Below are 14,007 nucleotides of genomic sequence, written 5' to 3'. Positions count from 1 at the left end.
TAACAAGACACGGAGGCTTCTAAGCTGACCTGTTTGTGGTCCTAGCTGAGCACTCTTGTTTATTGAGCAGAGCCACACCCAGTGCTCTGGGTTGCTCCTCACACCCCTGTGAGGTAGGTAGTGGTAGGCCATTTACAGATGGAGGATAGGCTCAGTGTCCCAGTAACATGTCAATGGCCACCTGTCCAGGCCCAGTTCACCCTGCCCTGCAGCCTTGCTGAGGGCAAGCCAGCCACCTTGAAGGAGTCCTGTGGAGCTGATCCTCATAGCCAGTCTGCAGGCAGCATGCCCTGGCCAGTCCTCGGAGCTGTCAGTGGGACTTGAGGGTCACCTCCACAGGAAAATGGTCACTGATGGCAAGGGCCTAGAGGGAGAGGGGCCAAGTCTCAGTGGCCCTGCTGGGCAGCCTGTCCTTCCTGAGGCTTCACCTCAGAGAATTGACCCCCCCACCTAGGATGAAGTCCACTGGGTTTGTAAGAAACCACTGCATCTAGGGGAGCAGGCCAGTGAGGCCTGGGCTGTTCGTCTCTGCTGTTGCCTGCAAGTGGGGTGTGGGCACAGACCTCTGGGAGAGGCGAAGGCATCTTACTCTGCCATCCCAGGCTTGTTCCATTCAGCCAGAACTGACCCTGTAGAGGCCTTTTCCAGAAACTAGGGCAGGGAGGGGGTCGCCAGGTTCCCTGAGGCTGATCCTGGTCCTGTCTGCCAGTGCAGAGCAGCCTGGGGACACCCTCCACACCTCCCTCCCCCACCCCCCATGGAGCTCAGCACTCACCTGAGTCTGGTCCAGGCCAAATACCTCCTGGAAGTTGTGCACCGTGGCCGACTGGGGCTTCAGACTCCTGCGCAGGTGAGCACCACAGACAACGATGCGGTCGTAGGCGCAGTCCGAGTTGCCCACTGTAGTGTCCGCACTGTCCGGGATGAGCCACTTGAACACTTCGCTGCTGCGCAGGCGGATATCCGCCCAGTCCTGCTCCTTCACGTAGCTGCAGTCCGCGTTGAAGTCGCCCAGAAACAGCATGTCCTGCAGGGGACCAGGGTCAGCCAGCCCAGGCCTCTATGGCCGCCCCCAGGGCCTGCCTCCAGGGACCCAGGGCTGTGCGGGCGCGAGGCTTACATCGGTGCCCCACTTGTCGATAATGTCCAGGTACACGTCGTAGAGAGCATCGATCTCCGCTACTGCGTGGTGAGGCGCGGCGTGCAGCGGAACCAGCACAAACTCCTTGGCAGCTGTTGGAGAGGGTGGGTGTCAGGTGGGGCGGGGCCTGCAGCAGGGGCGGGGCCTGCAGTAGGGGCGGGCCTCACCGGAGCTGGGAGCTGAAAATTTGACCACGAAAGGTTCACGACTAAAGGTGTCCTCTGGGTCCGGGTACTGGTACGTGTCTACCACCGACACCGCGTCCTTCCTGGGGGCAAAGGACGGGTGGGTGCGCTAAGCCAGCAACCTCCTACCCCACACGCTGCGACCCCACCTCTCACCTGTAAACGAACAGGTACATTTCCTTGTACTGATCCCGCCCCAGGGGCTCACTGCTCACGTAGCTGTACTGGTACCTAGACACGCTGCGGAGATATGGACCAAGCCCTGAGTCAAAGCACCGCTCCAAGGCCTAGGATGCCGGCCGGAGCTCCCGACGCTGAGCCCTGCCCGCCACACCTGTTGATCTGCTCCATGAGCGCGGACACTGCGCTCAGGTCCGGGTCTCGCACCTCCTGCACGAGCGTGATGTCATAGCCTGCCAAGATCTGGAGAGGGGACCGTAGGGGCGGGGTCACGCACGGCAGATTTCACCCGCAGAGCCCAGAGGCAGCAGCCCCAACCCAGGCCCCCGCCTCACTTGTGCGATGACGCTGCCACAGTCTGGGTCCAACACTTTGCTGTCACCGAAACTTTGGATGTTGAAGGCTCCAATGCGCAGCGCTGCTGCCCCGGCAGCCCCCAGAGCCCAGAGCGCGGCCAGTAGGGCCCGGGGCTGTCCCATTGCTCCGAGGTAGCGGGCTGGCAGGGACAGACACAGCCCTGAGCGCCCACCGGGAGTCGGACACACCCAACCACCCCAGGCTTGGGGGCCTGACGGTATGCCACCCCCTGCTGGCCAGCACCAAGGCGCAGCCTCCCCCTGCGCTCTCCCCAGGGTGGTGTGCTGGGCTCATGGCCATTCTCCTACACCGTGGGAAACTGAAGCCCAAACAGAGGGACCCATTACCATCCAGCCCCAGACTCACCTGAGATGTGGACAGGGCAGTGCCAGAGGCTCAGGATTTGGGCCCAAGTAAGGGTGTGAGGTCCAGGCTGGGAGTGTGTCCGTGGTACCAGACTCCAAGGGCTTGGTCTGGCAAAAGGTCTGATGCCTCGGCACACTCAGGTATTTAAGGCCCTGGTCCAGGGAGGGGCCAACTGTGTTGGGTCCCGCCCCCTCAACAAAGTTGGTGCCAGAACTCCTGGCTCCCATTCCCAGGGAGACCCCAGAAGGCAAGGCAACAGGGGATCCACCCTGAGGCTCCAGCCCCCAAGTCTGTCAGAATCAGGACTCAGAAGCCCCTGCCAAGAGCTTCATGAGGAATGAGGGAGATGGCCAGCCAGGCCCTTAATCCAGGCCCATTCTTGTCCCCACCCCTCAGAAACTAGGTCATCCAGAATCTCCCTCCCAGGACGGCATCCCCTCAGGGAAACAGGCAGTACAGTTAGGAAAGCCCCTCATTCTTGGCTCCACATCTCCCACTGTTCCTGCTACATGTTGCTAAGAGACTCCTGGTCTCCTGGCCTAAGTCCCTTGCCCCAGTGCACCACATCGGGCCTCAGGAAGCTGGGGCCACAGATCCCAGTGGGCAGGGCACCAGTAGATGGCTGCCTGTCCACATGCCAGTGACACCCACACACAGCCAAGGTGTCGCCAGCCCCATTAGGAATACTGGGTGGGGTGGCCAGGCAAGAGAGTTTACAGCGTGGCCTGGGCAGGCAGGTGCTGCCACGGGAGAGCCTGCCAGGGCTGCCACTGCCGCAATACCACAAGGTGGGTTTTCACGTTTTATTGTAAAGCAACAAAAAACTCTTATTTACACTCCCACGTGTCTGAACATCTGAATTCTGTGCCGTGTCTTGTCCATACCAGGCCAAGCAGGAGTGGGTAGGGTGCTCAGGTTCCTTGCCCCTGACCCAGCCCAGCCCAGCGGGACCCATGCTAAACAATGACAGTCTGCACCTCGAGCTGGCCCTCTGGCGAGGCAATGACCAGCTCGCCCGCATGCTCCAGGATCTCAATGTCCTCCGATGAAACCATGGTCACAGTAGCCTGTTCAGTGCCATTTGCACCCGCACGGGCAGTAAGCACAGTGCCCTCGCTGATGGCTGAAGCCAGTGTCATGGCCACCTGCTCTGTCAGGCTTTCAGGGGTGGCGATGGTAATGGTGTCTGCAGCAGCTGCTTCGGGACCTAGCCCCGCCTCCTGGTCCATGGTCACATTCTGCACAATGATTTGGTGCCCGGCGCTGGCCTGGTGTACGATCTGCTGCACCACCTTCATGATATGGCTATCCACCTGTGGGTGGCTCACAGCTCAGCCCACAAGGTTGGGTGAGGGCACCACACCTTCCCCTCACCCTCTCCCCCAGCCCCTCACCTCTGTCTGGGTGCCCTCGATGATCTCTGTAGCTTCACTGGTCTCCGCATCATCCGTGGTGGCCTGGAAAGAGGGTCAGAGGTCAACCTTGCCTGCCCCTGGGCCACATCCCAGCCCTGCCCTACACCCACCTCAATGATGTACTCCTGGGTGTCGGCCACCACAGATGAGAATTCAACCAACACCGTGTGCGGGTCTTCATCAAGGACAGCGGCAGCTGCTGTGGGGCTCTCTTCAGACACCAGCAGCTCCTCCACCTCCAGCAGGCAGCCCCCTGAGGTGGGGAGCTCAGTCAGGGCTGGCCTGCTGCTGCCCCTCACCCCCTCCTGCCTCCCACTAGCTCCCAACCTTTAGTGCGCAGGTGCCGATTGAGCGTGCCATGCTCGGCAAAGCCACGGCCACACTTGTAGCACTTGAAGGGTTTCTCGCCCGTGTGGTGGCGAACATGCCGCACCAGGGAGCCCTTCTCCCGGAAGCCTCGGCTGCAATATGGGCACACGTGCGGCTTCTCTTCCAGGTGCGTCCGGAAGTGTACCTGCTGGGCATTCTGAGGAGGCCCAGTGTCGGGATCAACCTGGTCTTGTCCACACCTAAGACTGAGGCTTTCCCCATCGACTTCTAGGGCCAGGGAAGGGGCGGGACTCATTGGCCAGCAGGGAGGGTCCAAGCCAACACTGGGCAGAGGGGTAACAAGGGAGGGCTGGGGCAGAAACAAGGGATGGAGCTGGCCCACAGAGTGGGGAGCTCATGGGTGGGGGGGCAGAAGTCAGGGCTGGAGGGCCCACCTTGGTCTTGTAGCGCTTGCCACACTCAGGACAAGGGTAGGGCCGCTCATCTGAATGGACACGCCGGTGGCCGCGAACATGAGCGATGGTCTTGTAGAGTTTCCCACAGTCCCCACAGCGGAAGCGGCGCTCGTGCACGTGGACCTCCTGGTGCTTCTTGAGCAGGTAGGCCTTGGGGAAGGCCTTGCCACACTGCACACATGTGAACAGCTTCGGCCCTGGGGCCACAGGCAATGTCAGGCCACGTCCAATCCCCAAGGGCCCCCCCGCCCCACGGGACCACCCTGGCCACTCACAGATCATCCCCTGACCAGCACACTCCTGCCACCCACCTGCGTGGCTCCTTCTGTGGGCCTCTAGGGTGGCAGCTGTCGGGAAGGTTTCACTGCACTGAGGGCACAGGTGGGTCCTGGGTACCGCTGAGGCTTCATTGGCCACCTGCTGGGGGACCACAGCATATTTCCAGTATCCACGGCAGGCTGGGCCCCAGCAGTACCAAGGACAGACCCGTAGTACCCCCCACCCTTTTAGGCTCCATCATGGGCTTAGGGGTAAGCAGAGCAGGGTACAAAGTCACTGCAGAAAGTGACAGCAGGGAGAACAGCAAGGAGGCTGGCGGCCAGGCCAGTGTAATGAGTAGCTTCATCTAAGGTGCGGCCCCCAGGAACGAGCACACTGGCAGCACAGGTACCTACTGTCTCCACCTGCTCCACCTCCAGCAGCGGCAGTTCTGGGGGACCATCTCCTAGGGGCTGGGCACTGGACGCAGCGGGAGGGACTGGTTCCAGGGCCCCCTCCTCCCCAGTGACCCGCTCAAGGACAATGCCAGAGTTCTGCATGGCCTGGTGCAGCAGGTTCTCCCGACTGTCCTCGCTGGAACAGGGAAGCTCCTTGGGAGCAGGGGGCTGCGGGGGGAGGTGGAGGGAGGGAGGTTGGCCAGGCGGCTCAGCACATGGCACCCACCCGAACCCACCACACAGGAGAAACCCAAGGGGCCCCAGGACCACTGTGCACACCCAATATCTTCACTCAAGAATGCCCCTGGGAGCCCCGCAGTCCACGCCCATCTGCTCTTGCCTGCCCCATCTAGGGCAGCCATTGGTCTTTCATCACCTCTGCAACCAAACAGAGTGCAGGCCCAGTCAGTCCCCTTCCCACTGGAGCCAGTGCCCAGAACAGATCCGGCACTGAGCAGTCAGAGGCCATACCCCCAGACGGCCCCCACCTCTGGAGTTAGGGCTTTCATGCCCAGGGGAAGCTCTTGCATCTGGACATGGACTTCATGAATGACGGTGCCCTTGGCATCTGTCACCAGATGAATCACGGGTGATGTCTCCATGGGCTCGCCTATCACCGATGATGATGTAACGGTCCCCATGGCGGAGGCACCAGACCCTTTAAGGCAGAACCAAGAAGAGTCCTTGAAGAAGCCTCCCTGACCAGGGCAGCTTCGGGGCTGGAACAGGGAGCCTTCACCATGCTGACCTGCATGCGCGTCCTCTTTGCCAACAACCACATCCTTGCTCATGGTGAATCGGATTTTTTCAGTGCACGGGGTGAGAGACTTGAGGTGCCGGGTCAGTGCACCTGACTCCCGGAAGCTCTTTCCACACTTGGCACACTTATAGGGACGCTCATCTGTGGAATGGAGTCAGCTTTGGGTAAAGAAGGCAGGCCTGGAGCCACAGCCTCCCACCAGGAGGCCGGGGTGCCCCACATACTGAGCTAGCTCACCTGTGTGCCGCCGGTGGTGCCGGATGAGCGAGCCCTTGGTCCGGAAAGAGGCCCCGCACAGCTTGCACTCGTGGTCCTTACGACTGCTGTGGGTGACCATGTGGGCCTTGAGGATGCTACCCTGAGGGGGAGGGGCAGCGAGGCTCAGGCAGCTCCCTGGGCAGGAGGCCTAGTCCCCTTAGCTGACACAGCCCAAGATCTGGGGCTCACCGTCTTGAAGGTCTTGTGACACAACGTACACACGTAGCGGCCATCCTCGTTCACTAGCAGCTTGAGCTGGGCCTGTTCACCCTGCCCGGCCAGCCCAGGCCCCTGATGATCAGGGCTGCCTGAGGCCTCTGCCATCTCATTGTCGCCTGGATCCACCTCAGCAGCCACAATGACCTCTTTGATGTGTCCACTGTCTAAAGAAAAGCAGGTCAGCCTGAGTCTCAGGATGCCGTGGGCCCTACCACCTCCTGGGATCCTGGCCCAGGAGTACTGCTGGGGTATATTGGAGCTGCCTAGAGAAGTTCCAGGCCCCCAGAATGTATCCAGTGGAGACCATGGTGAGCAAATGCCCCCTCCCCTAAGCCAAAAGGAGTACTGCACTAGATGTGCACAGGGGTCCTACCACTTCTAAGGGCGACGGGGTACCCAACACAGAGCCAGTGGGCAGGCCAACCCAGCTCACTATAACCTATCCTGCTTGCTGCCCCAGCTCCCACTAACATAAGAAAATGCCTCCGGAGTCACCCACTAGCATCTATTTTGAAGCAGGCAGGCGAGGAACCCGGCCTGAAAGTGAATGCTCATGAGACACCTGGGACAGCCTGAGGTTTCTGCACCTGTTGAGAGCGTTGAAGAAATCTGACAATCACCCTGGCCGGGTAGCTCAATTGGTTAGAGTGTCACCCCAATGTGAGTTCGATCCCCGTTAAGGACACATACAAGAATCAACCAATGTGCCCTGTCTGGTGTAGCTCATCTCTTGCTCTGGGAGGTTGCCAATTTGATCTTGTCAGGGCACATGCCGGGATTGGGGGCTCGATCCCTGGTGGGAGTGTGCAGGAGGCAGCCAACAGATGTTTTTCTCTCACATCAATTTTTTCTCTCCCCCCTCCCTTCCTCTCTCTCTAGAATCAATAAAAACATATTTTAAAAAAATAAATCTGACAATGTGTAAAGCTAAGCTGTAAACACTTCACAAATTTCTGTTCATAAAAATGACAGTTGGAAATGGTTGTGAAACTGCTTCTTTGAAGCCTCAATCAGGCTGGCACCATGTTTTGACAAGTCATTCCCTCCAAATAGAACGGAAGCACAACAAATAAGGGCCCAGCCAGTGTGGCTCAATGGTTGAGCATCAATTTCTAGTCAGGGCACATGCCCAGATTGCCGGCTCGATCCCCAGTAGGGGGTGTGCAGAAGGCAGCCAATCGATGATTTTCTCTCATCATTGATGTTTCTCTCTCTCTCCCCTCTCCCTCCTCTGAAATCAATATTATATTAATAATAATAATAATAATAATAATAATAATAAGACGATAAAGCATGCCTGATGCTTTATCTTTCCTCTGCCCCAGAATGTGTCATACAGTAGACCAAAGGTTCAGGGAAGGGGTAACAAGTGAAATGCAAGTTTAGCCCTGGCCAGTTTGGCTCAGTTGATAGAGCGTCGGCCTGCGGACTCAAGGGTCCCAGGTTCAATTCCGGTCAAGGGCATGTACCTTGGTTGCAAGCACATCCCCAGTGGGGGGTGTGCAGGAGGCAGCTGATTGATGTTTCTCTCTCATCGATGTTTCTGACTCTCTCTCCCTCTCCCTTCCTCTCTGTAAAAAAATCAATAAAATATATTTTTTTAAAAAGGAAGAAATGCAAGTTTGTTTCCCAAGAAGAGGCAGGAGTGGGTGTCTAGCTGCTAATCAGCCCCAGCAGCCCCCGCTGACCATGCAAGGACACAGAACTCCCAGCCCTGGGACAACAGCAGATGGTAGTTTAGAGTCTGGCCAATCCTGGGCAGCTAACACCAAGGGGACATTTGGGGCACCCAGGATGCCTGCAAAAGGCGAAACCCCAAAGGATGTAAGAGAGGCAGGGGGTGCCCAGAGAGGAGCCCTCAGAGCTGCCGAGCTGCAGGCATGGGCAGGCTGGAGGTCAGGGTGGTGGGAAGATGCCTGACTGGACAAGGGTCTGCAGCCCGTAGATGCTACCCAAACACAGAAAATTTGTTTTTCTTTTTTCTTTCTTTATTTTTATTATTTTAATCCTTACCCAAGGATATGCTTTTATTGATTTTTAGAGAGAGAGGAAGGGGGAGAGAGAGAAACATCAATGTGAGAGAGAAACATTGTTCAGTTGCCTCCCACAGGTGCCCTGACCGGAAACGGAACCTACAACCTTTTGGTGTACAGGCCAGCACTCCAACCAACTGAGCCACCCAGCCAGGGCAGGGAACTTGTTTTTCTATATGACACTACCCACCCCAGAAACCAAACACCAAGCCAGGGCTGGAGCACGGCCCCACCTCCCACATGACAACATTCCTATGCCAGAGTGGCACCAGATGAACCTCCTTGTCCACAGGAATCTCAGGGGGAAAGATAGCATGGAGACAAGGACAGGGGTCCCATCACCTCCCTGAGGTGGGGCCTTGGCAAAAAGCCTGCTCTCAGGTTCCCCTCCCCCACGTCTCCTCCACCACCACTTCCTTCTACCCCAGATGGTCCTAAGAGCTTCCCAAGGGCAAATTCTACCTGTTGCCCAAACTTCCTGTCTAGCTCCTCAACCCACTCATACACCTGTCAAGGTCTCTGCCCAGCAGGCTCCCCAGGTAACCACCATTCCCTTCCCAATTTCCCCGAGGCAGCAGGCCCAACCCAGCCTCCCTCCACTGCTGTGCACACACCCAGCACCTCCCCTTCCCCCCCACCCCCCCCCCCCCCCAGCGCTCTTCACCTGCCTCAGCCCTGGGCTACCCTTTGAATGTCCCCCTGCATTGGCCTGTCCCCAATTAATGAGTGTGTGATCCAATCCAAACCTCTCAACACCCCTCCCCTATTGTAACTTTAAAAAAGCCATCAAAGAGGCTGACTTGGCATTGTATGCTCATAAAAGCCTTGTGAGAATCGGGTCAGGAATCACTACCCCCACAGGGAGTGAGCACTGGGGAGTAGAAGGCCAAGGTCAGACAGCAGATCATGGCCGAGCTGGAGCAGCAGATGTACCCCATGCACACCCACCCGGAATCTCCAAAGCCAACTGTGGGAAAGAAAAAGGAACCAGGGGGGTAGCAGAAAAGTAGGGAAGATCCTAGGACAGCCCAGGCAACATGCTTTCCCCTTCCTGGCAGGGGAGGGCCTGATGCCCAATGCTCAATCCTCCTGCAGACCTTGCCCTGGGGAAGGTGCACACGAGGCCTCAGTCCCACCTGGGCCAGGCCTTGCTCTCGGGGGAGCAGAGGAGTGTGGGCAGCAGAGGTTCCCAGCCTCCAGCCCTGACCCCTGATGGCTACCAGGTCAGCGACACTTCAGGGCTAAAAGCCAGGAGTGGACGCGCCCAGGGGGGCCAGCTTACCAACAATATCAGGTGTGTGGCTGATGTCTGGTGTCAGAGCAGCTGCCTCCACAACTATGTGGGCCAAAGTGATGGGCTCCTCCGGACTTGCCACGGCCGGGACCACCTATCAATGGTGAACAAGGGACAAAAGGAACTCATCTGTGGAGCTCCAGAGCTCCCTTGGTTTGGTGAGTGCAGGCTTGGTTTTATGTCCATGCAAGATGGCTGGGTGGAGGCTCTCATCTCCCCCAAGAGAGTCACTACTCTGAGCCCAACTCCCAGCCTGGCCCAGGGTGTCAGCCCCATCACTCTACCACCTTTGGCCACTGAGGAACACAGAGCACCAAGCACCCTCAGGGAGGACTCCGGAAGGAAGTGATCAGAGCTCCAGCTCGAAGCTCAGCTGGTTGTGCAGAAATGAAGATGGTGAAGGTAAGCAATTACACCCACCAGCCCCAGCCAGGAGTCACAGGAAAGGGCTCTGGGAGTGTGGGTCCAGGGGCCTTCCTAGAGGAGAGGGCACTTCTGGAAGGGGCACGTACAGAGCACAGGATCGGAATAAGACAACTCTGGGCCCACTGTCCTCTAGGCTACTCCCTGTAGTGACCTGAGGCAACTGACTGGTCTTGGAGCCTCCTTTCCCACTTCCCTCCGAGGATGATAAGAGTGCCCACTGTGCAGGGCACTATGGACCTTAACTGTGTGTGTACAGCCCCAAGCATACATGGGGTGCAACAAAGTCGGCCATTTTTATTATGGGGTGGCAGGATCCAAAGCCATGCTCTGTTTGTGGGATCCACAAGAACTATGTGTACAGGATAGAAGACAGGCCAAAAATACAAAAGCCATCATGATACCCCTGAGCCAAGACAGAACTTTGGGCCACAAGAAAGGAGGGACCACAGGCCCCAACTGTATATGCTTCAGCCAGAGGCTGCTGAGAAGGCTGGGCCATCCAGGAAATCCTAGAGCACCACCAGGCTCTTGGTGGTAGAGCCAGATCCCCCCTCACCCCGACAGAGGGCAGTCCCATCCAGATGGCTCAGAGTCACAAGCCAATCACTGAGGTGTCTACCACCCTTTTAACCCTCCCTTGGCTCAGAGTCACAAAATCGGTTGCCTGCTCGCTGCCTGCCCCAGTGTCACTAGGAACCAGCTGCACAGGTCTGTCCCGCATGCCACCTCCTCCTCATCCTGTGTGAGTGGGTGGTGGGCTTACCTCCTGACCCAGCAGCGCAGCAGCCGCAGGGGTGGCAGGCAAGGCCTCCTGGGGAGCCCGCTGGCAGACCTTCTGGAGCTTGTGCTGAACAAAGTCCTCCAGAGCAGTAAACTCCGCCTGGCAGCGGCCGCATCTATGCACATCGTCTTCATCTGTAACAATCCTGAGGTCAGTGGGGCTTAGCAGGGCTTCCAGGCCCAGGCCAAATCCACCCAGGGTGGCATCAGAACCAGAAGCGCCTTCCCTGGCCCTCCCAGGGGGGCTGAGAACACTCTCAGGAGCCCAAGGTGCAAGCCCCCATCCTCTGGAGGTCAGCCTCTACAGTACACTGAGGCTGCAGGAATCCACCGAGGCCGTCGTGTCCAAAGCCCCCACCTCAGAGATGAGGGGAGGGAGGCCCAGAGAGGCAGTCATGAGGCAGAGGCATTTGACCAACCCAGTTTGGGGACAGTGGTGTATAGGGTTTGCATGTGACCTTGGGTACCTCAATGACCACATCTGGGTCTGTTCCCTCAACTATAAAATGGGCTGACCCAATGCAGAGTACAGCAGAGGGAGAAGAGGTGCTGGTGCCCACGGGGCTCTGGCTAAGAGGTCGGCCCTTGGCAAACACAGAAGAGGGGGCACCCTGACCCATAATTACTCTTCTCTCACTCTGACTTGGTGCTTCCTCGGTTCCAACAGGCAGCACCTCCCTGCTCTGGTGATGACACCCAGGACGGAACCTTAGAGGGGCTCCACGCCTTAGGGCCACAGCACCTGAGCCCCTCACCATCTGGGATAACCAGCCAGTGCCTGCCCCGCCTGCTCACTGAGTCCCTACCACATTCCGGGCACCTCACTGGGGATGTCACCAAATCCAGACAGCACCCTGGGGAAATGGGAATTACTATTTCCACTCTAGAAAAGCAACTTGAGATTCAAGGCCACCCAGCTGGTGACTGTTGGGGCCAGAACCTGAACCTGAGGGTCTACTCCAGAAATCGCAGTTTATACAAAGGGATGGGGAGGTGTTCCCTCTGCTAGTTCCACAGAAGTCTGCTAGTTTCCATCATCTCATATGCGGTCCCACATTAGGGTCAAACCCAGGCCTGGTGCACAGGGGCGGTCAATGTCTATTGAGTTAACGAGCAAACAAAGGGCCAAACCACAGCCATGACTCGCCTACAGGCCACCTGACCGAGGGCAGCCCCGTCCAGATGGCTCAGAGTCACAAGCCAAGCACTGAGGTGTCCGCCACCCTTTTAACTTGCTGAGTCTGACTCGGCACCGGGGTATTGCGGTTGAAGGAACTCCTGCCACAGAAGGGGACACACCCAGCCCATGTGACACTGAGACAATGCCATGGGCAAGCCCAGCAGGGCACAGCAATCTCCAAAGAGACCCCTCTTCAAGTTGGCCCTGCCCCTCCCCAAGCTGGAATAAGGAGTAAGAAAAAAACTGTACCAGGAATATGAATGCTGTAGGGACAATGACCGCCAACCCAATATCACTAGCCAACCTCCTCCTGTCCGGCCCAGTCCACAGCTGCATGGGACAAGCTCAGAGGGCAGAGACCTTAGTTCTATCTCCAAAAGCTACTTCTCTGTGAATGAGCCCTCAGTGTGTTCCAGCATTGTTCTCGGTGATTTACATGCTCTATTTCCATTCTCACCACTCCCCGATGAAATGGCAGAACACAGGAGTTAAGGAGTGTGTTGAGCTGTCTCACAGACCTGGAATCCAATCCAGTCCTTGCTACTTACTAGCTGGGTGACCTGGTCACGTCCACATTTTTGAACCTCAACACTCCTCACTCACATAATGGGAATAACAACAATAATAATAGTGTCCAGAGTTGGTTTGAGGATGAAAAAAGCTGACACAGGTTAAGTGCTTGATACCTTGTTATCAGCAGCACCCCCATTTGTAATAGGAAATGGAGAGGGAGGTGTGTGGTCACCTGCCCAGGATCAAATAGCTGGAAACGGGCAGGTCTGGGACGGAGCCCGCAGGCCGGCGGCAGAGCAGCGGCTCTCCTCCCCAAGTGCCAGCCTAAAGCCCAAATCCTGGAGAAACCCGAGGCCCCGCCCTCCTGGAGCCCCCAGTCACACCCCAGCCAGGGCCCCAGCGGCCCGTCAGGTGCAGTGGGAGGGGGCCCAGAGGAGAGCTGGGCCGTGCCCAGACAGGAAGGCAGAGCGGTGCCGGCGGCGGGACTGAGGGCAGGGCTGGCGGTGGAGGCGTTCGTGGAGGTCTACACGGACAGCCCCGAAGGCTTGGGCAACTGTGAGTATCCAAGAATAAGCACCGGAACACACCGGGGTGATTGGCGGCCCGCAGGTGAGGCCCGAGAGTCTGAGGAAACGGGGGACTCGTGCAGGTGTCTGAGGGGTCCCATGAGAGAGAAATCCGGGTCTGGGAAAGTCAGACGCGCCTGCAGCTCAGGTAATCGGAGCCTCCGCCAGCCCCGGGCAGAGTTGCCCCCAACCCGGCCACACCCCGCCGCATCCGGCCGTGTTACCTTCCTCGCTAAAGGGCGCCGGGAGGCCGAGGAAGCCGCCAGGGGCTAAGGCCGCCGACGACGCCGACTCGACCCCGCCCTCGCCCGCTTCCCTCCTGGCTTCGGCCCGGGCTTCTGCCGTATGAGCGGCCGTCACCCGCACTGCCATTGCGCCCTCCATGTCGCAACGCGCCGCAGGAAGATGGCGGATTTACGACCGTGTCGTCATAACAACGGGCCGCGCCGGAGCGAGAAAGACGACGCCAGGATGGCGGGGCGGGGCCAGTGTGGGTTTGATTGACATGTAGGGGCGGAGCTTATAACGAGAGGTGATGGGCGGGGCTTCTTATGGGGGCTGGGTTTACAGTGGAGCGGACTTTCCAGCAGCCGTCTGGATCCAGAGGAGGGCTCTTTGGGTTTGGTTTAGGAAGGAAGGGACGTGGCCGAGCTAGAGGAAAACGGAAGGCTGGGGCGGGACTGGAAGGGGCTGGGCTCGGTTCCGAAAGCTGCATCTAGACTTGAGAGCTGGAGTATAGGGGCGAGGTGGCCGGCGGCGCCACCCGGCCAGCCTTGAGAATGTGCTATGGCCCTGGGCACCACGCCGGGATCCGAGCTCCAGAGGGCCGTAAG

General features: G+C 58.3%; 2 protein-coding genes across 5 annotated transcripts; both read right to left on the bottom strand.

Annotated features, from left to right (window-relative positions):
• Window positions 1–32: 32 nt before the first annotated feature.
• Window positions 33–2,885, bottom strand: DNASE1L2 (deoxyribonuclease 1 like 2). Of its 2 annotated transcripts, none has more exons than XM_079782859.1 (7): window positions 1,842–2,885; window positions 1,661–1,749; window positions 1,483–1,566; window positions 1,309–1,409; window positions 1,121–1,233; window positions 776–1,027; window positions 33–364 (listed from the first exon to the last, which is right to left on the bottom strand). In XM_079782859.1, the coding sequence occupies exons 1-7, from the start codon at window positions 1,983–1,985 to the stop codon at window positions 311–313; spliced, it is 837 nt and encodes a 278-aa protein (XP_079638985.1). In that variant the 5' UTR covers window positions 1,986–2,885; the 3' UTR covers window positions 33–310. The 2 variants fall into 2 exon arrangements, with proteins under 2 accessions (XP_079638985.1, XP_079638984.1); XM_079782858.1 differs by having other exon boundaries at window positions 33–1,027; window positions 1,842–2,002; window positions 2,230–2,885.
• A 133-nt stretch (window positions 2,886–3,018) lies between these two features.
• Window positions 3,019–13,697, bottom strand: E4F1 (E4F transcription factor 1). Of its 3 annotated transcripts, none has more exons than XM_079782819.1 (14): window positions 13,399–13,697; window positions 10,899–11,050; window positions 9,698–9,803; window positions 6,353–6,546; window positions 6,143–6,263; window positions 5,894–6,046; window positions 5,634–5,803; window positions 5,104–5,313; window positions 4,741–4,846; window positions 4,409–4,626; window positions 3,972–4,170; window positions 3,755–3,897; window positions 3,624–3,686; window positions 3,019–3,542 (listed from the first exon to the last, which is right to left on the bottom strand). In XM_079782819.1, exons 1-14 carry the CDS (start codon window positions 13,556–13,558, stop codon window positions 3,186–3,188), a joined length of 2,352 nt encoding a protein of 783 aa, XP_079638945.1. In that variant the 5' UTR covers window positions 13,559–13,697; the 3' UTR covers window positions 3,019–3,185. The 3 variants fall into 3 exon arrangements, with proteins under 3 accessions (XP_079638945.1, XP_079638946.1, XP_079638944.1); XM_079782820.1 differs by having other exon boundaries at window positions 4,741–4,849; window positions 5,104–5,199; window positions 5,649–5,803; XM_079782818.1 differs by having other exon boundaries at window positions 4,741–4,849; window positions 13,399–13,696.
• Between the last annotated feature and the right edge of the window lie 310 nt (window positions 13,698–14,007).

The sequence above is a fragment of the Cnephaeus nilssonii genome, assembly GCF_951640355.1.
Source record: "Cnephaeus nilssonii genome assembly, chromosome: 2".
Classification (NCBI taxonomy): Eukaryota; Metazoa; Chordata; class Mammalia; order Chiroptera; family Vespertilionidae; genus Cnephaeus; species Cnephaeus nilssonii.
Note: the sequence above shows the minus strand (reverse complement) of the source record. Positions and strands in the feature narration are given on the sequence as shown.

Excerpts from the sequence above, each read along its gene's own strand:
- E4F1 (XM_079782818.1), bottom strand. The coding sequence starts at position 13,558 with ATGGAGGGCGCAATGGCAGTGCGGGTGACGGCCGCTCATACGGCAGAA. Across the intron at positions 9,804-10,898 it reads CTGCGCTGCTGGGTCAGGAG|GTGGTCCCGGCCGTGGCAAG; the intron begins GTAAGCCCACCA and ends CACCATTGATAG. Across the intron at positions 6,047-6,142 it reads GCACCACCGGCGGCACACAG|ATGAGCGTCCCTATAAGTGT; the intron begins GTGAGCTAGCTC and ends TCCATTCCACAG.
- DNASE1L2 (XM_079782858.1), bottom strand. The coding sequence starts at position 1,985 with ATGGGACAGCCCCGGGCCCTACTGGCCGCGCTCTGGGCTCTGGGGGCT. Across the intron at positions 1,567-1,660 it reads CTCATGGAGCAGATCAACAG|CGTGTCTAGGTACCAGTACA; the intron begins GTGTGGCGGGCA and ends ATATCTCCGCAG. Across the intron at positions 1,028-1,120 it reads TCGACAAGTGGGGCACCGAT|GACATGCTGTTTCTGGGCGA; the intron begins GTAAGCCTCGCG and ends GGTCCCCTGCAG.